At 37.8% G+C, this 27,668-nt stretch overlaps 3 protein-coding genes across 3 annotated transcripts; 1 reads left to right on the top strand and 2 right to left on the bottom strand.

Annotated features, from left to right (window-relative positions):
- Nucleotides 1-563: 563 nt before the first annotated feature.
- LOC116265192 (uncharacterized) lies at nt 564-5,131 on the bottom strand. The gene is made up of 5 exons (XM_031645737.2): nt 4,511-5,131; nt 3,934-4,353; nt 2,692-2,784; nt 1,730-1,869; nt 564-1,168 (listed from the first exon to the last, which is right to left on the bottom strand). The coding sequence occupies exons 1-5, from the start codon at nt 5,114-5,116 to the stop codon at nt 718-720; spliced, it is 1,710 nt and encodes a 569-aa protein (XP_031501597.1). The 5' UTR covers nt 5,117-5,131; the 3' UTR covers nt 564-717.
- Nucleotides 5,132-7,733: 2,602 nt separating this feature from the next.
- LOC116265442 (uncharacterized) lies at nt 7,734-20,035 on the bottom strand. The gene is made up of 4 exons (XM_031646034.2): nt 19,952-20,035; nt 15,688-16,061; nt 12,240-14,373; nt 7,734-12,015 (listed from the first exon to the last, which is right to left on the bottom strand). Exons 2-3 carry the CDS (start codon nt 16,023-16,025, stop codon nt 12,519-12,521), a joined length of 2,193 nt encoding a protein of 730 aa, XP_031501894.1. The 5' UTR covers nt 16,026-16,061; nt 19,952-20,035; the 3' UTR covers nt 7,734-12,015; nt 12,240-12,518.
- A 4,094-nt stretch (nt 20,036-24,129) lies between these two features.
- LOC116266368 (peptide methionine sulfoxide reductase-like) lies at nt 24,130-27,041 on the top strand. The gene is made up of 2 exons (XM_031647548.2): nt 24,130-24,654; nt 26,632-27,041. The coding sequence occupies exons 1-2, from the start codon at nt 24,304-24,306 to the stop codon at nt 26,881-26,883; spliced, it is 603 nt and encodes a 200-aa protein (XP_031503408.1). The 5' UTR covers nt 24,130-24,303; the 3' UTR covers nt 26,884-27,041.
- The last annotated feature ends 627 nt before the right edge of the window (nt 27,042-27,668 follow it).

Here is a 27,668-nt window from a genome sequence, read left to right on the forward strand (position 1 = left end):
CCTTTCTCTGCAGTTCTTGGCCGAAACAACTTTGCAGGAAGTTAGGCCTCCAACCTTTTGGTTACTAAAAAAAATAGACAGCAAAAAGGGGCTAGCGACCTGCGTAGACACAATAACCCCATAAATGGATGTCCCACATAGATCTAATGCATCTATATGCTAGTTCCTCCCTAGTAGTGATACAAGTCATAGGGTTAGAATCCAAAATCCACCATTGCCTCCACAAGTGTAACATAGCTATTTGATTCATTTAATTGACATGTGCCCACTTCCTACCCAAGTCCCCAAACATCCTTAACAGCTTTGGATGCCGAGAAAAAGAAGCTTCAACTTGTTCAGGCATCCCATTCATAAAATTTTCTTATGGGACATTCATGGTACGGAAGAGCTTATCATTGCCAACAAAAATTCTCCTTTGAAAAGTTCCTTTTTGAGTGTTTCTTTCGGCTGTCTATGAGCTTCAATAGAACTAAGGAAAAGATTATTACGAGACGTATTGTTGAAAAACGGTATTTTGAGAATTTACAATTTTAGAAGCAGAAAACCTCGTGATTGATTGAGGAAATTCTGGACTTGATCTTGGGCCAGATACCTTTCGCTTTCCATTTTTTCCCCCATTTTCTTCATTCATTTGCTTCCATCTGATTGTAATGTTTACAGAGAAGGAAAGCAACGGCGAGAAGGTATAAACTAAAACCAGACAGACATAACATATAATTACAAAGGGGCGGGGTCAGACCACCTTCTCTTTAACTCGGTCTTCCAACGGACTTCTTTTAGCTTCCCATCAACTCCATAATCCCTTTCCATGACAAGATTAATGCCTTCATCAGAATACCAACCAACACCAATACAAAGAATCCCATCCTTCACATCCACATAGCCTGTAACACCTCCTGGTAACCAGAGAATGGTCACTTCTTCCATGTCCAGTAGCTCCTCCTCACCAAAATAGATGGGATTCTCTGGCAGACTCCTCTTCTTCAAGGTTTCCATGCAAAGATACACGTACGGTGGCCGGCCTACTTCTGCAGCTGATTTTGCTTCACTAGTTGACTCCTCATATATGACAGTAGCACTCGTTTCAAAGACCTTCCATGATCCAGCAAGATCTGATGGTTGAATACGCTTGCACTGAGAGAATGGCTTCAAGTCGAATTCAACGTCACTGAAAATCAACAAGGAAAAGACTTGAGTTACAGTTTCAAGTTCTCGAGGGTATCAAAGCAAGATTGTTAATCTGATGAAATGAGAGTGATACGAGAAACATAATGCTGAGGAGGGTGAAGAAAACTTTTTGTTTTTTAGCTTTTCATTTTAAGAAACAGAATGTCTTGAGCTCCATATGCGCTAACATTATTTGATTGAATCAAATGTTAAAAGCATGCTTAAGAGCAATAAGTGAGTATTTTTTTTTTATTTAAAAATGATACCTCAGCATTGATCATTAGTTTATACTGGATGTCCTTTAAAAGGAAAAGTTAGAAGCACATATCCTTTTGATAAGCTTGCTCAAGTAGCCCTAGTAAACCTTTCCTGAAATTTATGTAATATCCCTTGGTTTCTCCAGTTAAGGTCATATCAATCCATAAATCTGATAATAGTCAGGCGATGCTGGCAAGTGGCAAGTTAACTAGCAAATGAATGAAAAGGACGGCCATCTAGACAATCAAGTACCAGAAGTAAGCTACCAGAAACATTATTAAGGAAGAGACAACTGGACATTCACCTTTCATCTTGCACATTGGTTGGACAAACCCACTGTTCTTCATATAGAGCAACCCTGATTATTTGTATATCTGAGCCACCATCCTTGAATTCTATGGTGTGCACAATGCGTAGCCTCTTGTGACATCCCTTCACCAGACACTAAACCAAGAAAGGAAAACCAGTTGACTATTATGTTATCCACACCATAGTTCAATAATCATGCATAAGAACAAACTGTGAGGCAGAAATTATGACTCCACATCTAAACCTTTTATTCCTTTTTCTTCAGGAAGGACAATTATGCAATCGATGACTAAAGTTACAAAAATTAAAAGAAAAGAAGTACAAAGCAAAAACAAGATGCTGCTTTATTAAAAAGACTGCAAGAAAATCCAGTAGACATGTAGCCACATTTCCTAGCCATGATGTTTCTGAAATTCCCAATTTTGCTGAAGATGAAGTCAACATTCTGAAAGTGGAAAAGCAGTACAAAGAAGACACATGGCCAAAACTAAAACATTTCCCAAGGCTCACAAACCTGAACAGGCAGACACACAAAAAAGATGATCGTTTTTGTTTATTATACTGAACTTCCACTGCTTACTATCTTTCCTTATCCAGTACTAGAAGGAGGATATGCAAGCCAGTAGTCTATGAAACTTAAAGAGAAAAAAAAAAATATTAGGACTCAAAGTGAATTCATGTGCATTGTATTAATAGTATGTTTCCATACTAAAATGTCAAGTAATTCACAATCTTTTATTGTGATTATCCAAAAGCTGATCTTCCGAACATGACATCATTTTGCATTGAAGGAAACAAAGTCATGGTTGCAATCACAGGCTGCCAATTATCTACAACTATCATGCATTACAATTCAAAAAAAGGTTAGGACTTTCCACATAAATTACTAATCAAGAAAGCATTGGCAGAGAGGTATTGATAATGAAGCAGAACCATCTAGTTCACAAAAAATCTTACTTGTTCAAATCTGAAAGTTGGAGAGAGAAAATATGTTGAATCATCAGCTGCTCCAACCGGTATCTCCACTGGTCCTCTAGAGTAGGATCCATCCTGAAAAAGATAAAAGACATGCATGTGGACAGGTTTATTTTAAGAACCTCTAAATTCTACTCAGTCACAAAACATTGCCATATGGACAAATTTACAACCATAATCATCAATATGTTTATTACAAACATATAAATTCTAATCTATCATGCAAAGTTTGATATGACATACAATATCGACTTCTAATCCTTCAATAATCAACTAATTGGTGGTGCTAGGATTCTAGTGGTTTGACGGCCTAACTTTACAAAGAAGCATCATCCTAGGGCCTTGGCCAGGTGAGTTCCCAATATTTGATATCAGTGCAAACCTCCATATTCTAAGTTTAATTCTTGAAAGACATGACCTAAGAAAAGGGTTGCGAGGACCAAAATGACAGCTCTGAAATTAAGGCCAGAGAGAAAACCATCTTAGAGTGACTGGAGACAAAGCACTTGCTAAGGAATGTTAGGATCCTGGTGATCCATCCTATGACACTCACTCGAATGTTTAAGAATTTTTTGTTGTTTTAGTTATGTTTCCAACATGTTCTCAACTCTTTGACATCCAAGTTCAAATATTTGGTTTTGCAAACATGACCATTAAGCATAAATTTATAGTGAAAATGGAACTATTGAAAAAAACATACGCAGAATTCTTTAAAGTGGTACATTGATTAAGTAGAATACACCAATCGCACAGCTGAAGAATTTCATAGTATCGATGCAATAACCCCAAGCACCACAAAAGAACCAACCCCTGAAAGCAGCCACTGATACAGAAGCAAAGGCAGCTCATTTGAAGTTAATGAGAAAGCAGGAGAAGACATTAGGTGACAGCAGAAGGCTGCCGGAATCATTTCTCAGACTGACGACCAGTTCAAGATGCATTAGTTACAGGAGCAAGTGCTTGTCAACTTCACGTCTTTACGGTTTATAACTAGCATTTTAATCACAACAGAATTCAAGTTATTTAACGACAATGTTATTCAGGGAAGCATCCTACATAGGCACATCTCCTCCAACAAGATAAATAAGATCACCACCACCATCACGATCATCATCATTATTTTTCACATCTCATGGTTGCAGTAAACGGAGATGGCTAAAGTAAAAAAGAATCTCAGGAAGAGCAAAAATCGAACAGACCAGAGAATATAGACGAGCACTTTACCTCAAAGAAAACAAGCCCCGGCTCCATGGGCATAAGATCTTCTTCCATAACCTCACCGTTTGTAAGATCAAAAGACTCAAAGCTAGGTATCCTTTGATTTTTATTAATGGAATCATAACCACCGCGTTCATGTAAAGAGCCATTTAAATTTGTTGATGAAGCTTCCTTTTTCTGATGCATCTCACCATAAGGATTCAAAGTCGCCCATTTTATTTTTCTCTGGAGATGATTAGTACCATCAGAAGATGGAACCTTCTCAAGGAATGAAAGGGTATAGCAGTCATATAGGTTCTCATTTTTGTTATCAATTCCAACAGGCTCCATGCAAGCAGTAATTGGTGAGAATACTGCACCAACTCCTTTCCATATGCCGCTAACGCTGCTAAGAAATGTATCCCATAATGGTCTTATAACGGGCTCCTGAATATTAAAGATTGAAAATTGGAGAAAACTAAATATTAGCATCGGAGATAATGAACAAGAAGCTTCAATATACGCTTAACTAACACTCTCACGCACATACTGGCATACCTACATGCATAAAATTTCAAGTGAGGAACAAAGGGAAGCTCCCCACCTGCGTCTGCAGAACGGTTTCGACTTCCACTAGCATCGAATCGGACACCATGACTCTGGAGTTCTTTCCCTTCTTCCGAAACCTCTTGACCCTCCTTCTCTGGTGCGAGTCCGTGTTCTTCTTCCCCTCCCGTCCTGCAAGCGCATTATCGACGCTCCATACGTTGTCCTTACCCCTGAGTTTGAGGGTTGGTGTCCCCCTGCGGCCTCTGCCTCTCCCCCCTCCTCGCGAGTTGCCGTTAGCCACGCACATGAAGGGCGACGACGACGTCTTCCACGGGAAGAATAACGCCAACTGATGTTGCTGGCTGGGTTTGGAGAATGGCGGGCGGAAATCTCTCGACCCTCCTCGGAAGAGGAGACTCTGGTGTTGGGCATGCATCTTTCTTTCAACGCTATCTCCCTCCACTACCACCCCTCCTCCTCGACAGACGAGTTGATGCTGAATTAGGCAACAGAAGTTAGAAACGTGTTGGTCTTCCGTCCCTCCATCCCTCTCCTCATCGGTTCTCACTTTCTCTGCTATATCCACTCGGACTCGTGATGAACTGCATTGAGTCCGGACGAGCGGCTTCCACCGGTTTCGGGTTTTCGTTGGATCGAACATGGTGGGACCATATTAAAATATAATCTCTCACATTTTTTTTTAATGAACACCGATGAACTGCGCCTTGGATTCGTGTACGTTTAGGCCTTCATTGTTCATGTACTCGTCGGTAATTCCTAAGGGGCGTTTGAGAAAAGTATTCAAGAGAGACTTGCAAAAAGGGTCGAATCTAAAACTTGAGACTGAAATTTTGGTATTGTACAATTAAAATTGTTAAACATGAAAAGTTCTAAACAAATTTTTCACCTTGTTCAAATCTTAACGAAAGTTTTGGGTTTAAGCTTCTCCAAGATAAGATTCTAATGGAGGTGAATATATCATATTGTGTATGAATCCAATGTAGTGTATCTGTCTCCAAGGCATAACGTAGTTGATTGGATTAGTAGACCGATGAAAGTTTGGTGATCAATTTGATTGTTTTGGACACTATTCATCTGTGTTGCAAATGGTTAATGTATGACATTATGGTTGACAGGTATCCTTAATGACATTATAGTTGACAGGTATCCTGCTCTCTATCCAAGTCTTAAAGCAACTATGAACCCCAAAAACAGGGAGAGAGGGGCTCCCTTTCCCCACACCTTCTCTCCCCCACCCCCATCCAAGTTCACCATATCTGGATTGCAAATTTAAAATTTATTAAAATTTTTTATTACAAAATTGTGAAATCAAAATAGAGTCTTGGCTGGGCTCTACGTGAAATTGGTAGCAAAATGATCCCTCCACATCGCTTTTGAAATAGGAAAGATCTGAAAAAAGGAAAGGCGTGACACCTGTACCTTATACTTTCTCACCATCCAGTTTTGATGTTTGTTTCGTTAATAGTGGAAGTTTTAGACCATCCTTCCACTTCAACATTTTCCCTTCATTTTGGAATGAAACGAGCAGGATCTTGAGAGTATCAAAGTCCGCACTCTCAAGCCAGCCTTTTTGGCATACCGTGAATATTTTTGAATGATCAGAAACCACTCATTAAGCAGCAGACAAGCCATGGACACCCCATAAGTAAATATTGATTTAGATGGAGATCCGGGAAGCGACAGATATGAAGATGGACTCTCGTTTTCTAATTTGAAGTTCATTATCATTGAGAATGCAGTCAAAAACTCTGTTATCGGACCTGCATCAGGCAAATGAGCCTGTATCGCCATATAGAATTTACATGTAATAACAGCTATGGGATACGCTTATGCTTGTTGCAAGCTTTGTAACATTTCTTTCCACTTCGTCGAGTACTAGTCCTAATCGAGTCAAGTTAGAAATATGACCGCTGAGCCTACACAATCCAACTTAGTCAAGGCAGACTGCTTGATCACAAAGAACCATATCTTGCCAAGGTTGCATGCAGAATCGTTAAGGCTTTCAAGTCTTTCAATTTGTAGTCAAGTTAGTTTTATTTGCAAAAGACAACCACCCATGGATTTAAACTTAGGCTACTAATGGCATGGTTGGACTTAAATAACTTGGTTCCTGGTTAGAGAGAGAGGAGGGAGGAGAGATAGATTCAATCGGAAGTTTCATCAAGACAATCCAACACAAGTGCCTCCCTGTTGCGTGTTATAAGCAGTTATAATCCAAAGCACCACCAATCCAACAATAGAGATTTAACACAGGCAAGGCTCTGTATATCGGATTGCAGCAAATTTCACAGAAGGTCTGCACCTTAAACAGAGGATAAGGTGAAATACAATTATAGAACGTCCAACTTACCCACGCAAACCATGCGAGTACCGAGAAACCAAAATTTGAAAAGTGAAAAGTACATTATAGGAAACATGTTTCATTTTTAAGCCAATTAAAATAACTGCTAGCATTTGAAAAATTATGAATGAATGCCTACATGCTTCAAATATTTTATAAACAGAGGTCTTAAAAAACAAAATTTCTGCAACACGAATGGTCAGTGGTCACCACGATATCACTTTCAGTCTTCCTCAACTAGGCTTGAACTTGGAGTCCAGAATTTTTTTTGTTCCAATCACGCAATTAGAAATGGCGCCGAACATGACATCCTCATGAGAAATTTCCTTCTTTTCTCCCATCGGAGTTTAGCTATATAGAAAAAGGTTAAAGTTTAAGACGGGCAAACAATATCGGCCAATGTTAGAAAATCCTTTCTAATGAGAACTTTTTGTATATAATCCTGTTTTAAGACGTACTTTAAAAAACACTGTGCTTTGATTTGAGGGCAAAGGAGACTACGGAATATTTTACACGTTGGTTCTGCTGTTTAGATGGAGGAGATTCTTCGATAAATATTTTCAGAATTCAGGCAGTCATTCATGATTTCTCCAACATTAACAGTTATTCGTGTTTTTAAAAATCATTAAAACTGAATAAACATCAGCAAAGGCAAATTCATCTCTCCAGAGGACTATAGTGCTTGTGAGCCTAACTCTGCTGAAACGTAAAGATTGAAACTCAGGTTCATTTTATAAAAACCGAATCCTAGGAAATGACCGTACCATGATGTATTCACTAGTATAGCCATCAAAGAATTGATTCACACTGGGATACAAGGTTGAAATACAATAACACGTACTGTTTCAGTATATAAGATTTAACCTATAACGAAGTGTTAGATTTAAGATGGACATAGTTCAGATTTAAGATGGCATAGTAATGAATTAGAAGCAATTATGATTATGGTGCAACAAATACTCAAGCCTTTATAGATGTCAATCAAATACCGCATAACTATAAGTGGAATCCAGAAGCCTAGATTCCAGAAAACAGAAACATCCAACAAAAAGATAACCACTGCATAGAGAATCAAAAACAAAGAGAATGGGCCATTACAAGGAGGAAACAATGTAGCTGCTTAGTGGGAAACCTCGCCAAGGTTCAAGCAAAGAAAAATCCAGATAATCAGCACAATTTACATTAGTAATCCAACATAAGCAAGCACAACTAGATTCTGAAATGAAAAACAAAGGTGCACAATCATCTCAGGCATATACATTCATGATTCAACAAACAAAAAACAAACAAAATGGCTCACCATGAATCTGTGACTGGGTAAAAAAGCATAGCAGATATACTCCCTTTTCCAAGTCAATCGTGTTGACACTAACCAGGATCCCATCAAAATGAAGGGCCTAAGTTGGAGGGTTATGTACACCACCTACCTGAATCCTTTAAGCCAACAGAAACAAACGTATGTGAACTCTTAACCGCATATACGAGTAAAAATTCAGCATTTTGATCTTCATGGCGCACAAGTCTTCAATCACAAAAGGATTTGTATGAAAAGGATGAAGCAATTGTGGCATCTGACAAGTCAATCTAAGCGAGTTTAAAAATAATTTCAAGCCACCTAACTGAGGTCCTGCAAAGATGCCATCTTCTAAGGAACTGCTTTAGGAATAACACTGTTGAAACTTGCTGCTTTTGCAACCACTGAGATTGTCACTTGACGTCTTCAAAGTCATACTCTACCACCAGTTTCTAAATATGACAGCTCAACAATTGATCATACAACATGACAGATCTACAATTGATCATACACTGACAAAATTTGATAGCAACATTGACAACATGTGACCCTAATATGACAGAGAAATACTGTAATCTAGCCAACATCTAACGACACATGATTGTGTTTAGGCCTTTAGGGTAATCCCAACATAATATATATGCACAAATGATTGGTTAACCTTTTTGTTAGAGGAGACATGGAGCTCACTGCCCAAATTAGTCCTATCCTGCAAAGTTGAGCTGGAGAAACAATGATAAAAAAAGTCCAACTGTGAAGTACCTCAAAATCCCCTAGAATATCATTCTAACAATGTTCTAACTTCTAAGGGCATGTTTGACCAGGGAATAAGGACACTGACGACACTGCACCTCAAGACAACCATTCTAAGATGAGTTGTTATGTGACCATCCTTTCATGTCACACCTAAAGAGGTGAGAAGGAAATGCAAGGAAAAATAACATGAATGAGGGTGCCCATTCTCCCGTTTAACTGTATATAATACAGGAGGGACCAACAGTTATAAAGATGGTGTCATACGACCATTTTCTCCACCCTTTCAAACAATGAAAGCAAAACACACCCTAAAATAAAACTCAGAATGCCACGTAAATGGTTCCTTGCTACTCCCATGTGCAACTTGGAGAAACCATGAGATTGGACACTATCCTAGGGGTACAAGTTGATTGAAATTTAAGCAGCACTTGGACAGACTTGGACAACACAAAAATTAGTAGGATCATAGAAGCTTCTGGATATTAGAGAAGGATGCATCTTGGCTGGTCACTGGTGAACCTCTTTTGTGGTAATCATCCAAGTGTGTTACTTTTACATGATATAGGCTTTTCTGGTGAAATCTGCCAAACAACCGCAGGAACCAACCACTCTGCAATCATCTGCTGCCAGGACAACAACACATGGCAGGCGATGACAGCTTCATTCAATGACAATCAGTCATTGGCTCACTTCAAAGCAGTGTTGTACGTATCATACGATACAGGGCCGTATCACGATACGTACCGGTATCATTTACAAAATACGATATGATACATCCCCTGTATCGTAAATAGGGGTGTATCGTGCTTGTATCGTACGATACGTACAATACAGGCTCATGTATCGTACGATACGGTGCGATACAAGCTGATTTCAAAAAAGGGAGGTTCAAATCCGCCTTTTTCGAGTTTTCTTTATAAAAGCCCGTCCCTTCTTCATTTCTAACCTAGGGATTGTGCCGCTGTGGAGAAAAATCATCGATTTCTACCATTAAATCATCGATTTTCACTGCGAAATCATCGATTAAACCATGAATTTGTGCATGGTTGGTTGATTCCCACTAGGAGGAGAGAGGTTTTTTTAAAAAGTGAAGATGAAGATGAAGAAAAAGATGGAGATGAGGATGAAAATAAATATGATGAAGATTTGAATGAAAGTCGAGAGTGCTTCCATTTTATATGTATTGACATTAAGCATTTTCACAATTTCATTATCATCTTGTGATGTAATACATAACATCTAAAACTTGTTTTTTGATGTGGTATCTCATAGACGTATGGACCTCATGACTTATGAATCTATGGTTATGAAATTATGATATACGTTATGTAATTGTTGACTTGTTGTGCTTTCTATATTAATATTATTATGAATTTTGATGTTTACGAATGATGAACCATAACTTTATAGCAATAATAAGTCTATCATTCTGTAAAACATGTTTTTTTATGAAGAACATATTATTTTTTATTCTTACTGATTTTTCATGATTTTTTCGATTTTTTTTCCTATTTTTTTATTTATTAAAAATAATGATATGGTTGTGATATTTTATGGCGCATCTTAAAGCCAGACCGATACGGCTTACATTGCACTTTTTACAACATTGCCTCAAAGAGCATATGTATAAACTTTTTGCTTTTGCAGGAAACAATTTAGAACTTGAAAATGTTAAGCAACCTCAATGGTCACGCAATATCTAGGGAAAAGTCTCAATACAATGAGGCGATGAATACTCAAATGTCCTTGCTGGTAGTTAAGATGTAAAGGATATAATTTTTGGTAGATTTCACACGAACAAGCTTTTTTAATCATTTAGCTGATGGATGCAAATTGCACTGGTTAGGCCACGCTGTTTCATCGTTATCATGCCATAGAAAAACATGTCCTTTTCTAGTCATGTAGTTGAAACATTAGGTCACTTAACCTCAATGAATTGAGTCAAGTTCCTTCCCAGGTTTTCACATTTGAAAACAGATGAAACTAGAGTCTGCCAAACCAACCAATTTATTGATCATGGACAAATCTGACCCGGTAAGCACACAGCAATCGTTGATTATCAAGATCAAACAACAGTCAAGTCTGCTATGCTACTCATGTGGGTAGATTTGAATGGCTGCCGTGCAGCCTCAACATGGCTGACTCCAATAATTTGGTAGGCCAGAGCTGCATTCGCACACAGACCAGCATAAGATGTGTTTGAATGCAGGTGCAGTGACCTCACTAACTTTGCATGGATCTTTGCATCTTATGGTGATACAAATGCCTGGTAGAATTATCTGACAAGTGACAACTCAAAACGTAATCTAAAGATAATCTAGAAAGTCCTAGTAAATCAATTAAACCCCAGTCAATAAACAACAGGCAGAATTTAGGAAAACTACATAAATTATAATAAAAAATATATCAAGATTACAAATTTTTATAACATGCAATTATTCTGAACCTTCTCAAATCCAAATGTGATCAGATATAGTTCAACATTTTGATAATAACTTGATTAGATAAAGATGAATTTACCAGGAAAGCATATTCCAGTGCTCCAACATAGAAAATCTTGGTTCATTGTGCATTGCAATATCTGCAGCTAGAACAACAATAGTAAGACCAAAGCTTTAAAAGAAATATTAAAAAGAGATTTCCTAGCAGTAAGATGGATTCATCTATAAGAACAGCAGAAGATAAAATAAACATAGCAACCCCAAACGAATTTCACACAATTAACATTTTCATATTTATCACTCTTTTGAGTGTGAATAGTGATGGAATAAGTTTTCCCCATCATTTACGTGATCACGTTCTCAAAGAAAGCATTCAGAGCAGCATTCACTGATTTCTCAACCAAAATCATTTTCCACTACAATCTTATTAGGTTTCAATTTTACCTGAAAATGCCAAGGGCCTGTGAGAAAACAAACTATTGCTTTTCTTAGAACCTGAATCAGTCAAAATCATCGTCCCAATCACAACTACCAGCACTGCAAGAACGATTGAGGACTTTGTGGAATGGAAAAAAAACTATTGCAATAAATGGATAATTCCATGGTGGTTATCACTGCATTAAAGGAAGAACACATTGGCGGACAAACCAACTTAAGAAGACACACTTACCAACACAGGCACACTTAGGTATTCGAGATCTTGTCACCTGATGATTGACAAAAAAATTTTAAAATAAGAAGCATGCAAGGACTGCATAGTGACTCACAATCAAATTCCTTCAACATCAATTAGGGCAAAATTTATGGATATGATAATTACGAAATGAACTAGGTGCCTTTAAAAGTTTCAGTGACAAGTCCATTATAGATTACATAACCAAATGATATCCTTAAATTGTCAAATAGAAGATCCATTTTCTTATCAAGCTACCTAGACAGGAAGAGGACTTTGATCACCAACACAACCCATAGGAACCGAGTTGTCCTGCAAAACAAGCAGTAAAACAACTTCTACCAGCACAAAGTGGGTTAGAACAACAAGAAGAATGCATGATAAACTAAAAATGGTGTAGAAAAGTAAATGCTACTCATCACATACAACATCCACCTGGTAACCAATGAAAACCACCACCATGGAGATACATCATCATTTGCTCAGTCAAGTTGCCAAACAGTGAGAAAATTTGTTTCTCCTGTTATTAAATCATTACTAAGTGTCAGGATCACTGGACACGTCCTTGGAGGATGACGAATATTCGTCAGAACTGGAAGAAGATGTATCTCGATGCTTCCTTCTCTGTTTTCTTTCCTTATGACTACGTGTATGCTTTCTATGACTTCTATGCCTCTTCATTCTCCTTCTGCTCTTATCAAGAAAATCATCCTCATCCGAATCATCTCTTCTGTGTTTCCTGTCATGTCGGTTTTCAGTCTCTTCTGGGTCTTCCCCCTTATGCCTTCTATAATGCTTCTCATACTCTTCAGACCTTTCTCTTTTAACCCTTTTGTGCCTGTCACCTTCTAATTCCTCTTCCTGATGTTTACCGTGACGATTCTTGAGATTTTCATCAGAATATTTTCTCTTATGTTTCTTATGCCGGCTTTTACCATGTTTGCTCCTTCTGTCCCTAGATTTTGACCTCCTTTTGGACCTTCTCTTGCCATGTCGTTTTGTTGCAATTTGAGCATTCAGGTCATCATCAATCCTTTCAAGCTCATCACTTTCCTTTTCCTTTTCCGGTCCTACAGTAGTTGGATAGGGCAACAGATTCATGTTCATATCCTCACCTGCCTCTGATGATGTATCTGTTTTTTCCTGTCTCAAACCAGCATACTCATCTCTACCTGTGCTGTGACTAATTAAACCGTCTTCTGTAATATTTTCTAAGAGGTGTTGGTCCTTGATCTCATCTATCTGCCCCTCAGCTACTATTTTCCGACAGCAATCAGAATCTTTAACATGATTGGTGGACTTCAAGTTATGGCCGGCATCATTCTGAAGATGTGAGCTTCTGGAGTCAGGTTCCCTGCCCTCCGATCTGTAGCTTCGTTCAACCTTGGGTTCAAAAGATTTCTCCCTTCTACTAGTTGAAGCACCTAAATCATCAGAAGTTTTGCCACTCCCAGATAACTTCCAACTCTGGGTATTCTTTTGATCATGATATTGATCACCAACTTTTGATGGCATGTTTTCGTCTTCACTTGCTTCAAGTGACATGGATACCACCTCTTCATCTGAACCACTATGACTGCTGCAATTTCCAGATTCAGGTGCAGATCTTACAAGTTTGGGGCTTCTCTCTGTGCTTTCCATAACCTTCTCACCAGAATGACTAGTAGAAATAGATCCTGATCTCACAGATGAGCTTGAGTGATCATTTCTGGACAATTTTTTACCATTGGAAATGTCATGCTCACGGTGTCTGTACATTTGTTCAGACCAATCATTCTTCTGAAGATTAGTAACGCCATCATCATCCCTGCTGACACTTCCTGCATGATGCCTACCACTGGAGTTTTGGCTGCCATCAGAGGGAGTCAAGCTTTGCTTACCTGTAAACCTCTTGTCACTACCTTTTGACTGTTCTGGACTTGGAGTGTGGCTGCTGCTGTTAATAGGACTTCTTGAAATCCTATGCAACCTTCTCTCAGTACTGTGGTCTGATATAGGAGAACGGGATCTATAAGGGCCACGACGCCAAGAAGAGGACCTGTCAAGCAAATGCTTCTCTGTTTTGGATCTGGACAGTGATCGACTGCCTCTGCTCCTGCTTCTACTTCTGCTTCTCTTCCTACGGTAAGAGGCATAATCTTTGTCATGATAACGACGATCAAAATCTCTTCTACGGCTTGAGCTGTAGAAGTTGTCATAACCACGGTTACCATATCGATAATATCTCCGACTTCTATAACTACTGAAGCCCCTAGAGGAATATCTTTCACGTTCAGAGCGTCTAGTCCTATGTCTGACAGGTGACGAAGAAATGGATCGAGAACGTGATCTAGACTTGGAGGAATGAGTAATTGAAGGAGAATGTGGTCTAGACTGGGATTCAGATCTTTCCCTGCATAAAGAAAAAGTGAAGTCATCTTCCTATTTTTGCATGCTTCTGTAAAGCCAGGATACAACACAATATAAACTCTCTCTCAGACACACACAAACACACATGTAACCTATATATATTTAGATGTGAAAGAAAGAGAGAGAAAGGGAATTCATAAAGAATATGAAACTGGAAAAGTAGGTGGGTTAGGATATAAATACAGTTAAAAGATTAGTTCTCTACAAGAATCAATAGAATCATGTTTCTATTAAGAAAGTAAGAGGCATGAAATTAACAATGACATAACTGTCCTAAAACCATATTTTAACAATATCTTTTAACTCTGATTTTTGCCATGTGTGCAGAATCTGTAGAAAAAAAATTGTCAATTTATGATTCTATGAATCTACAGTTCATGCATTACAAAAGTACATGCCATTCTTTTTGGTTCAGGAAGTAGCAATCACACTCTTAGTCCTATGTTCTGTTTTCTCTTTGGCTATTCAAAGCAGTCAGATATCCTGTCGATCATATCTTCTATTTGTTCCTTATATTTTATTTTCTAATTTCATTTATGAATATCAAAAACAATGGGAATGGGATTTACAAGTTGTAAAATGTAGAAATTGACTTTTACATTGAACCGAGGCCTTAAATCTTGATGCTAGAAAGTGGAAACTTCATACTAATTTTTCACACACAATTTTGTGATTTATCTGATTCACCAATATGACTAGCCAGATTACAATTTTTAAAAGTTTACCGTACTTTTCCTGTTTTTTTCCCTTTTTTTTCAAGCTCGCCGTGTTATACCTGAGATAAACCTCCCTGTTTAAAACTCCAAAACATTATTTGTGACTATGATAATATATATATTGAACATTAGACACAACTTTAAAAAATTGGACACTATACATATACATATACAATATAATATAATATGATATAAAATTTTATAGGGAAAAGAAGAATAACAAATTCTACAAGAAAGAATGACAAAATGCTAACATATAAAATGCAAATATGATACTTGATGACTTTACAAGTGGTAACTACATGAAGCATATTGATGTAAAGTTGTAAGCGTTATAAGAAAATGCACATATGAAAAAAATCATCACTCCAGCTTTTACACTTCATCTTTTTTGAAGCATTTGACAAAATATATGAGTGGAACTGAAATAGCAACGGTAAGTGCATTGCAGAAGCATGTGATACACATATTTTTTTGGATATTTCATATTTCAAAAGTGGCATGTCCCAGGCATGTTGGTGTCGGACATGGTCTGACATGACACTTCTTGTTCTTTGAAGTGTATGCAACATAGAATATACCTGTTCAAACAAGGTTCATCGGTGTTTCCTTTCCCTTCAATTGCTTTTTCTCCAGTTAAAAACTTGCTGATTTGTGCTGCACGGGCGGCTGCTTCCTCAGCAGCCGCTTTAACACTGACAGCATTTGCTGCTGCCTGCTGTTGTGCTAATAGTTGCTGATTTAGTAAAGATTGCTGAAAATGGTACTGCTGAAGTGCTATAGCATGCTGCATCAATGGTGTGTTGATAGGCTGCAGAGGCACATAAGCAGGTGCTTTCCCAACAGAGTCAGAATACTGTTGACTTGATGGCACCCCTGCATTGGAATTGCTATTTGGTGTTCCAGCACCAGGTTCCATAACCTTCACCCAAATTTCACCTCTCTTGTAACTCCTCTGAAATTAGAACTGAAAACAATTCATCAGTCGTAGACCCATAGCCAACTGCAAATACAAACATCCTACAAAGAAATGAAGCTGATTAAGGACATTAGAAATTATTTTCTAAATAAGTGGTAACTTTGTAAAACATACTGAACAATTTGTGTGAACTTCCCTACAGGTGACCCATGTATAAAGTATGGCAAACAATTTTCATACTCAGAATGCTCCTTGCAAAGAAGGTGCATAGAAAGGAGCAAAAATGCAAAGACATTTGCACATCATGCTCTGATAGCATTGCATCAATGTCAAAAAGTGAAACATCTCAAGCATGTCCCACATAAGAAATGAATAACTACAATTATCTGATGATTCTGATCTAATCATGTCCAATGGTATGGTTAACCTACATTCTAACTAATTATGATAACTAAAGAGAAAAAACGACACATACAAATATTATTCAGATAGAAAACTAACAGCCGGAGAAGCAAAATTCACGAACTTATCAACCAGAATCCACTGCATAAGAAAGCCCACAACCAACACAAAGCAGATTGCTAAGCAATACAACTGTATAGGTAAACATCTTTAAATAATAAAAATCCAATTGACATTCTCCTCTGGATTGACTTATAATGTGATTAACAAAGAAGGAGACAGAAAATAAAGTGTACCATACAAATTCCATTGACCTAAAGGATCAGGATATATCCTCAGTTTGTAATGCAGGAGAGGATGAAGAAATGTTCTTGGACCCATATTTAATTTGTGGTTTTTTTATTTTTATGGATTTTGGTACTTGTGTTGTATTGATTAGATTCCATCCATGATCCATGCTAGATAAGGGCTTTTTTTGCCTATTACATTCTTATTTAGGCGCTGTTCTAAGCTTGCCCAATTTGGTTAATTAAGAATTTCTGTTCTCTAATTTTATTTAGGTTTTCTCTACATTAGTAGCATATGAGTAGGATAAAATGGGCCTTTCTTAAGATTCATTCCTGAATTTGCATCAATTTGATATCTGACTTAGGTTGATCATCACCTTGATCATGATGTTGCATAGTTCTAGAAGTGAGCAACGAGAAGCAATGGAAGCACATCTGAAACATGCAGACACTATCAATGTGTTATTATGTGGAATCAGGTATATGCAAGGTGTGGGTATACATCTCCAACATGCATGAAAATAATTTGATCAAAATTTCAGGTGGAACAGCTTAGACACTTAGGATGCGTGACCTATGACCAGAAACTGACAGCATGTAATATGAATTTACCAAAATCCGAGAACATCCATGCAACAAACCATGTTCATCAACTAGACATGCAGAAACTATCAACCACAAAAAAAAAAGACCAGCTTCAAGACCACAAGTGGTCAACAGCAAGCTAAATGTTGGCAATGTTTGGTAAGTTTGTTGGCAGTTTAGGGCACCTTGAAAGCTTCAAACGTTAGCAGTTTCTAGAGCTTGCACTGGCGACGCAAGGCATGAATGGTAGTACAAGGGCTAATGAGCATCAACTAGCAACAGAAGGCTGGTCATCGGCATCCTACCCTGTTAAGGACAAATCTTGGCCACTAAGCTCATAAGGGAACTAAAGGCTACTGCTTTCCATGAATGGGCAGCACTTTGAGTTCCACCAGGCACCATAACACCACATGGTAGCACTTAGCTATGATTCAATTTGAAGGGCTTGCCATCTTTGGTGGACAACTTTAGGTCAAGCATGGAAGTTAGGGGTCGCGACAATCCACACTTTGCTGAGATGAAGCGAGTTATGCAGGATAAGTTCATATCTCATGAGCTGTGAGAAAGATATCAATTTTCGATCTTGTACTAAGATCGAGGAAATGACAAGCCCGCTATTCACTCGGTAGCTGACCTACATCACTCTTTCTTTCTGCTGTGAAATAAGACTGATCCACTTTCGACTCTTTCAAAGAGTCTTTCGGTTGTTCGACGAATCCAACTGCAGACAGTGAAGAACGGGTTTATCAGAAACCAAGCCACAGAGAAAACCATTTTTTCATAGCCTTGGTTTCTACCTTCAAAACAAACCGATGTCAACCTATCCACTTTGACTGTGAGGGTTTATGGTGTGCTAAAATCAGCAGCTTTAGAATCTGCCTGACCTTTTGACTTGACTGGTGTGACCGGTATGGGAGTACGAGTAGTTGGTGATGAAGGCATGAGCTACCCATTGTATAGCTACAAGAAGTGCCTATAATTGAGGCAGAGCTCAAGGCCGATGGTGAATATAGAGAGAAGATTCATTGCCTCAACCTTTACATCCAAATTAAGGAAAAACGGGACAGACAATATACTTAGATGAACTTCATGCATTTATTGTTGACAATTAGTTTGTGTCTCGACAATCTCTATCTACTATCATCCACATCGAAAAGTAATAGAAGTACAAAATAAGCTACACACCAATGGGGGATATACATCTTTCAAGCCTTCAGAAAGACACCTTTTTCAAAACAAGGACAGGTCATTGCCTTCATAATGTGAAAATAAGATAAGGTAGGATGCACATATAAGACACCCTCCAAGAAAAAGTTAGACGGTAGGCCCCTTCGCTTCAAGTGTGAAGGACAATGTCTAGCAATTGCCAACAATGGCCTAGGGCAAGCTTTAATGGAAATTATATGAGTTAACTGAACAACCAACGAGAATAATTAGCAAAAAGTGGTCTACAAGCGCACCAATCCCTGAAGATAATGAAGCCAAATCTTCTCCTGTCCAAGGAAAATGTTGCAGGAATGGGCTTAAATTTAATAATCCTTTTATTTGGATCAATGATGCAGGAAAGGCGACAAGTGGCATGTGCAAAGACTGGTAGCATAGACTAAAATTCTTAATTTTTTGCATAATCCAAACTAGCTTAGAGTTAGATTTTGCCTATCTAAATTCTCAATTTTTTCCAGCAGCTCGGTTGATGTGATCAACAAAGAATTTGAGTTTCTCTAGTTTTCTTTCTGTTTTCATTGCATTGGTGGACTACCAGCTAAGTGACGTAGATTTTTCTGGTAAGATGGTCTCAAACTGCATCGCTTTGTCGACCAATAAGTAAAATAGATAGAAAGCAAGGCACCTGAGAGGAGGAAAAGGAATAACTAGATTGTTGTTCTCCTAAAGAATATAGTAAGAGTTCCTCCACGTTGCCTAAAATCAAACAAAATGGAATCCAGATAATTTGACGCCAAAGAAATATCCGGAATAACTAAAGCCACGATTTGCAAAGGCATGAGAGAACCAAGAGAACCCTGCATTAGTCCCACGAAATCTAATCCAGTTAAACCGAATATACGTCAAAATATTCACTTCACTTCTAAGGGTCGTCCCACCAAGTTCCAAATGAAAACCAAGAACTACCAATTTCATGTGCAAATGGATCAAGAGGTCCCTTACATCAATCTCACTCAATCCGGCCGCAGTCAAACAAAATAAGCATCTAATAGTAAAGCAGAAATTCGGAATTTGACCCTCAAAATCTCTTTGGAGCACCAAACTCCAGAAGTCAAACCATAAAAACGAATCAAACAGCCCAGGCACTGTTGCGATGCAATCCATTATGAGTGCCACAGATTATACACCAAAGAACTGGCCCACAATTTTAGGGCAAGGAATCCCTCGGACAAACACCAGGGCAACCCCAAACGCCACAAAAACCTAGAGTTTCGTTTCCTTCGATCCAATAAAGAATAATCCGAGGCAGAATGTTCAGTACGTTTACGAAGGTCAGCAAACTTGGACCGTCGGGAGCCATCCCAGAGAGAAACCCATCAAATGCGTACGCCCATACCAAACTCGAAACAAAATCACCGATTCCAAAAAGGTTGACGGAAGAGAAACTAACGGCAATCAGGAATTAGAGGGAACAAAGAGAAGGGTCACCTCCTCAAGATGGAGAAAAAGCGCGGCAGCAACGTACGGACGACTCAACCCCACCGATCTCTTTCCATCAGCATGGCGAGACTGAGCTCGCCCTATTGCCGCTTTATGGTGCAAATGAAATTGTACGTTCTTCAATGTGGAAATTGACTGTATTACCCCTCATTTAGCACGACTGCCAAATGCGCGCTCTTATACGTTTAGGGGTATTTTTGGAAATCTATCCGGAATTTTTTTAATGTCCCCAGCCTCTGTGCTGTTTTTTGGTTTTTCAGGAAACTTTCTTTTTTGAGCCCTGCCATTTTACATAATTCAAATGCATACCTAGTATTTCTATTTTTTTCTTTACCCTCACTGGAGAGAAGCGACCATGTTATGTGTTATGGGGAGTCACACACTAAACATGAACTTTGCCTCATAAAAACGATACAATTGAACTCATCTCTATATTTTTGTTTCCACAATCAAATGGTTCCTGCACAATTGAAGACCTTCATAACAAAGATCTTCAAAAGCTTCTAACTTCATCTCTCACTCACTCACTCTCTCTCTCTCTCTCTCTCTCTCTTTTCTCCACTCTATCTTCTTTTTTCGGTGGGTTTTTTGTTTACTTTTGTTTTCTTTGTTTTTTGCTGACTTATTGTTTTCTTAATGAGTAAGAGCACCAAATTTTGTTAATGAATTCTCATTTTATCGGCAAAAGCTTCACCTTTCCTAGTTCTTACTTCTACAATAAGCTGCTAAGGCGATGCCTTGGACAATTAGATGGTCCAACAAAAAAAAAAAGTTCAAAAGTAGTCCAAAGGTTTTTTTTTTTTTTTTTGGTTAATGTGTTGATTGAACCCATGTAGTCTTGAAATCCTATAACATCTCATTGATAAGTCCACTCTCATATCAATAATTGTAGTGAATCTTGAGAGATCTATAGAAAGGGTTAGGTAAGTGTTTGACTGTTCTGGTTCTTAAACTTTTTTTTTTTAGTATTAGAACTAGAGATGGGTTGGTATCCATCAAATTTAGAGCTCGAGCTCAGTGTGGGAGTAGATCATGTCGTGACAATATCAACATTCAATGTGGAATGTAGTTGTAAAAATTTTGGCTTAAAGTAAATGTTTTTTTTTTTGTTTAAAGTTTCTCAAAGCCTACTCTAGCTTGACTTTGTCTTTAAAAAAAAAAGAAAAAAAAAAGGAGGCGAAATTCTAGTCTATTAAGTTGAGCAACGTTGTCGTCATTGTAGTGGTTACATTTGTCAAGAAAAGTTCATTGCTCAGCACAATCAAATACAAGTTTTTATTACTTACATTATGATTACCTTAGTAGTTTGTTTCGTTTGTTGTTGAGGCATGCATTTTGTTTCCTTCATCAAATTTTTTGTGTTTTTTTCCATTTCAAGTATTCACTTAGTTGCATACCGATAGATTCTTTGTTTGGTTTATTTCTAGTTAGGTTGTGATTTTTAAAGCATTTGCTTGAGGGATGACGAGAAAGTGGTGAACTTATCCGCATCACTTGGACACTTACCTTGTCTTGAGTCTTAACTGATGACATTCCCAAGCCCAAGGGGGTTGGTATAATGGATGAAGCATGTCTGGTAGACAGTCAATCTCTGTTTCGAGTTTTTGTAGCACCAACTCTCTGTGCTGCAAAAAAAAATACACGATATGCAAGTTAAAACATAGCTAAGGCAGAGACACAAAAAATAGGTCTGGTATCATATGAGGAATGAGTGAGGGCCTTGAGCTCTCAAGCTTCTTTTGCTCACTTGAAGTCTTAACTAATGACAAATGATGTCCACGATAAGAAATTGTTTATTGCCATGGGAGACCTTGTTTTCGTATGTTGTCAATTTACTTTTTCAACATGTTGCTTGCTTTTATCCATGTTTTATTATTTTCTACTGCTTTTTTATTTTACATTTTGTTGTGGATGTAAGTATAAATGTTTGGGAAATTATACATTATCTTTTAAAAGATCTTTTTTAAAATTTAATGGTCTGTTTTTTTGGGATGAGTTTTTTCTAGATGTGCCTATTACTAACTTTTGAAATAGTTGAATTGCAAAAGTGTTTTTGTTATGAATTGATGCTGGTAGACAATTTGCTATTTCTCGAATTGGAAAAGGGAAAAAGAACATGCTGCTATGACCCTAAACATGCATCTATACTGGTATCTTTCATGTCCAATGTTGCTATGTGGGTTTATGAAACCTTCTAAGAAATCTCTAATGAGATCGGTACATTATCTTACCACTTCTGTTATTTCCTATTGTAATTTATAGCATTTTAATTTCTTGTCTTGTATGACATTTTGTGATTATAAGTTTCTCTCCCTGCATATATCAAGAAAGAAGTATACTTTGGACACAAGATAACTAGATATTTTGTTTCCTTAATCAAAGAGCAAAGAGATCTTTTTTTTTTTTTTTTTGTGGTCGCCTTCATCCAGGAAAACTTTGCTGCCATACAAGCTAAATATCCAAATGATTTATGTGATCCTAATATAGGCCATTTGACACCGCTAACAATTTGTCACTAAACAGTGAGTCTGCAAAAAAAAATTGTGATAAATTCAAGGAATCTTGAAACATAATGTTTCCTCAAGTTATTGATAGTAATAATATTTTATTGGTGCCAATAGCTCATAAAAGATAATATAAAATTTTGTTGTCGGATTTTGATGCATAAAATTTCATGCTTAATTTGCTTACATAGTCATTTAGCTTTAATACACAGTGATATAATAGAGCAAAGGAAATGGAAGAAGTGGATGAATTTCAAGACATTATGAATTCATTAATTGTTAATAGATACAAGGTAAAGATGCAAATGATTTATGTGATCCCTAATATGCCATTGACCGTCATAATAAATTGTTATTGTCCAGTGAATTTGTGCAAAAAGCTATCGTAGATTTATAAAATCGAAGAACATATTGTTTCATGAATCTGCCCCAAATTATGTATTGGATAATAACAATTTGTTATTCGAGTCAATAACCCATAAAAGAGAATATAAAATCAGACTTTGATTCATAAAATTTCATGCTTAATTTGCTTAAACTACCATCTAGCTATAATACACAGTTATATAGTAGAGCAAAGGAAATGGCAGAAGTGGATGAATTTTAGACATTACGAATTCATTGGATTGCCGTCCCTATATATCATCCGGCTGTAATTCAAGCATCACAGATTGTGAATAAGATTTGCCTTGCACTTGCTAATGTTCTTCCAAAAGAGATTATTTTTATTTTCCTTACTGCCAATGTTAGTTCTAGTTTCATTTGTTCTTGCTGGAAATATGCTGGAATAACAATATTCACAATTTTCACATATTTTGCTTATGGGAACACCATTTAATGTATGTACCAAAGTTATAGGTCCATGGAAATTTTGTCTAAAGCATGGTCATAAAAAATGCATTTTTTTAAAAAACATGTTTTATTCTTCAAAAATAAGTCAGCCGTATAAAACTACAAAAAATACCAGTCTTTCTTAAAAAAGATGACAAAAGCAAAAAAACATGTTTTTTTTTGCATTTTCTATTATCACATTTTAATTTTAGATTTTTTTTGCAATTTTATTTTCAATATATATTTTCTTAATGTTTTAAGATTTTTTTTCAGTTCTTTTTGAGATTTTTTTTTTTTGTAAAAACAGAATATTATTCCCGAGAAAAGTCTTGCTATTTAGAACCCATCAATAATATTTGTGAGTATAGCTTAAAGCATATTCTTTGGCTGTTCATTTATGAACATTTGGTTGGCTCAAAAAATTCAGGATGACCATTTTCTTGTTTTATATATATATATATATATATATATATATATATATATATATATATATTATCTTATGGAATTATCGTTCATTTGGAACTTACATGAAGCTCATGAATAGTTGAAACTGGATTAATTTGAACTTAGGCAAATGGATTTATGTTCGAATTCAGATTTATACTGTTTTTTACAAAACTGAATTTGAATGCAGCTGGGCTACGAAAATCAGGTTGAATTTTTTTATCGAATCTTACTAAGATATCAGACTCCGAGTCAATCCAGTCATGTAATGTCAAATATGAATCTAATTAATAACCGATTCAAAATTTCAAGGCATTTAGCTAGCCAAATTCGACTGTTGACGCTTTAATAATCATTTTGCGTAAGAAAGGGGCCGTGACCATGATGGGATATAACACAGAATAATAAAACAATGGAAGGGCAAAAGCTGACCACCTGATCGTCTTCTTCCTCACTCTTTCCCGCGCCTCCGTTTTCCTTCATCTGCCGTTGAACCAGGGATTTCCTTCATCCCCACGAAGCGGTAACCTCTAAAGTCCCTAAATCCGAGTTACCATCGCCATGAATATTCTTGGAAAGCTGGGATTCGGGAGCCCCAAGGCCGCCACTGCGCAGGCGGAGGCGACTGGCCCCGATGACCACCCCCCGCCGGCCGGCCAGCAGTTCGCCCAATTCGGGGCCGGATGCTTCTGGGGCGTCGAGCTGGCGTTCCAGAGGGCCCCTGGCGTCACCAAGACGGAGGTTGGTTATAGCCAGGGTACGCTGCATAACCCTTCCTATAATGACGTCTGCTCCGGGATGTCCGGCCATGCGGAGGTCGTCCGTGTTCAGTATGACCCTCAGGAGTGTACCTACGAGTCGTTGCTCGATGTCTTCTGGGGTCGGCATGATCCCACCACGATCAACCGTCAGGTCCGATTTCTATCATTTTCGCTTTTCCCCGCCCTTTTTCTTTGCCGGAAAATTGTTGTTGGTATGGTTTATATCTGGGGACTGCTTTCTCATGAGGATTTAGTAGGTTTTCTTTGATTGGAGATAGAAGATGGTCTGGTCTAGTTCATTTGATGTTTCGTGTCAGAAAATCTGTGATCCTATGTTTTTTTCCCTCTTTTTTCGGATATACGTTGCTAACTTTCTGCTTTATGTGGCAATGAATCCAGTGGCAGTGCGCGATTGATGTTTAATTCTTAGCCCAACTAATTTTGGATGTTTGAGGTTGTTCTGGCAAGTGAGATATAAGAATGAGAATGGTAAGACCTCATATACGTAATGAAGGTTATTAACAAGGATGTTTTAAGTTGTTCACTAGTGAAGTGAATTGACATTTTGTCTCCAAATGGCTCCAATTGAGAGTGGTGTCTCAAGTTACCTTGTAAGAATGAAATAAAATTATAAAAGAAAAACAAGAAGGTATTAGGAGGAGGAGAAAGGGCAAAAAGGTTACATGTTAGTTTCTCACCTTTACAATAACTACTGATGATCTTCTCTATTTTAATCATGGAAGACAGGTCCCAGAATTCCTACACAATTATAATTCTTAGTTGAAGGGTTATTAGTCGGAAAATTGTTATTTAAGAACATGCAGCACCGACTGCAAGAGGAAGATAAGTTGTGGAGTCATTAGCAACTTGAGCTACACATCTGGCGCCGTACATACAGGATAGAAGGACTTCATAAAGTAACGGCTCCTGAGTCAGCAGCCATGGTGTTGGAGTATGTATCCTGCATAGGAAGAGATACCAGCTTGACAAAGATAGTTTATCTTTGTCTGTTTGCCGCAACAGGTTTGGAGATCGGAGTTGGACAATGTTTTCTCTTATTTTAAGTGCATTGCACTGCTGCAGGTCTCATCTCTATGATTTCACAAGCGGTGTAAGTATGCAGCTATGCCACCTATTCTCCATGTACATGTCTCCAGGGAGCGACTATCGTCTATGTTCACCACTTCTGGTTCTGCAACCACATACAACATTTTGAAAACAGACTATGCATCTTCAAGCCGACTGTGTCTTCGGTGCTTAAATTCTGCATCCAGGTTTTGGGAATGGTATTACATAGTTATGTATCCTGGATTTGCTAACTCCTCCAGAGTCGTACTTTTTCCAAAAAATTAGTTCGTGCGTGCTTTACTGACAAGAGGAATGCACATATAAAGATGATATTTGAGAATATAAAAGCGTCCTCATCAACTAACAAATACCATGTGCCTGTTATTAGAAATGACAATAACTCACTTATGACACAGTCAAGCAGTGCTGATATCCATCTAAAGAGGCCTCGTGGCACGTTTTAGAACTGGAAGTATAGCACATCCTAAACCTTCACAATAGTTAGTTATAGAAGAATATAGAAATGTAGACCGTGTTTGAATAGAGAAAAGTTGGCTAATCGGAGAAAAAAAGTTGAATGTCTAGGACAAGGAGAAAAAGGAACAAATTATTGAAGGTTTGGTAAAGAGGTACTCACTTTGCCATTGATTTCAACTGTTGGTACAAGTCATACTTCTTGTTTTAGAAGTTCATGTAGCACATACCCTTGCATAATTAGATTAACTAATGCATATGGGAAAGGACGTAGGACTGCCCATGCTGACGTGGCAAGTCTATAAACCTCTTCTGTGTTCAAATGTGAAACACTGTCTATATGCTAGTGGCAGATAGATTCTGGTCCAGTTCGGCTGACATTCAATATTTGTTCCCAAGATCTAATGCAAGGATAATTTGACATGTTATGAATATGTTTCTGATCATTCTTCTGGCAGTACTGGATGTGCTATTGTGCTTCATATGTTGTTAATTTTTGTTTTGCATTATAAAAGCTTGTTGTTGCAAAGAACTTCAAAATTTGTTGCCATTCCATTGGTTGCTAAGAATTAGGATTTGGCTCCAGGGTAATGATGTGGGTACTCAGTACCGTTCTGGAATATACTTCTATACACCAGAGCAGGAGAAAGCTGCTCTTGAATCGCTGGAACAACACCAGAAGGTTGTGAACAAAAAGATTGTTACCGAGATCCTGCCGGCGAAAAAGTTCTACAGGGCAGAGGATTATCATCAGCAGTACCTTGCCAAGGGTGGCCGCTATGGCGACAAGCAGTCCACAGCTAAAGGCTGCAATGATCCTATCCGTTGTTATGGTTGACTTTTACAAAATCCTTGGTTTGGTAAATCTACGCCAAGGTTGACAACATTTGGAAAGGCTCTGCTTCTTTGGTCTATTGATATGAAACGTGATGTAAACTGTTACTCTCTGATATGCTTTTGTTGTTAATAAATAATTGTGGTAAGAGATTGCGTGCATGACCTTGTGGTTTAGAAATTTGGGTGAAGGACGATGACATAAATATGTTGATCTGCACAAACAAGCAAGAATATGTTGATTCTTTTGGTTCATTTCTAAGAGGTGTGACCGGTCATCGATCTTTGTCCGGGCAATATGTGCTTAAAGTGGTAGATTTATTTAGCTTTCTTTCTCTCCCTTCATATGAAGAACCCTTACCAAGAACAGCCTGAATGGGTGCCCACTGCCATGCTTTACGTACCTCAAGAGCTTGGGGACCTTCTTCCATCCTAAGTGTTTTAAAAAAATATTGGCGGTATGTGTAGTTGGAGAATGGGATTAAGTACCGTTCAGTATTCCGTTTTACAAAATGCAAGCTTCTGATTTTATTTTTTAGAGTGGAACATATTTCCTTCATCTCAGGCAATTGTGAAAGTCTTCTTTTATTGTTCGTTCGTCTCAAAGTGAAGTGCTTGGTTTGGTGGTGAAGTCCTTGGGCTGGCTGTCACTTACCCGCATGCAATGCATGTTCAAGTCTATTCTGTTTAAATTTGTCTTCATCTGTTTCCAGCCGCACCTGACAATTTGGAGAATTATCATAGACCTTTGTTGTCCAAACTTGCCTGTAGTTCACGTCTAGAAGATGG

The sequence above is a fragment of the Nymphaea colorata genome, chromosome 12 (genome assembly GCF_008831285.2).
Source record: "Nymphaea colorata isolate Beijing-Zhang1983 chromosome 12, ASM883128v2, whole genome shotgun sequence".
Classification (NCBI taxonomy): Eukaryota; Viridiplantae; Streptophyta; class Magnoliopsida; order Nymphaeales; family Nymphaeaceae; genus Nymphaea; species Nymphaea colorata.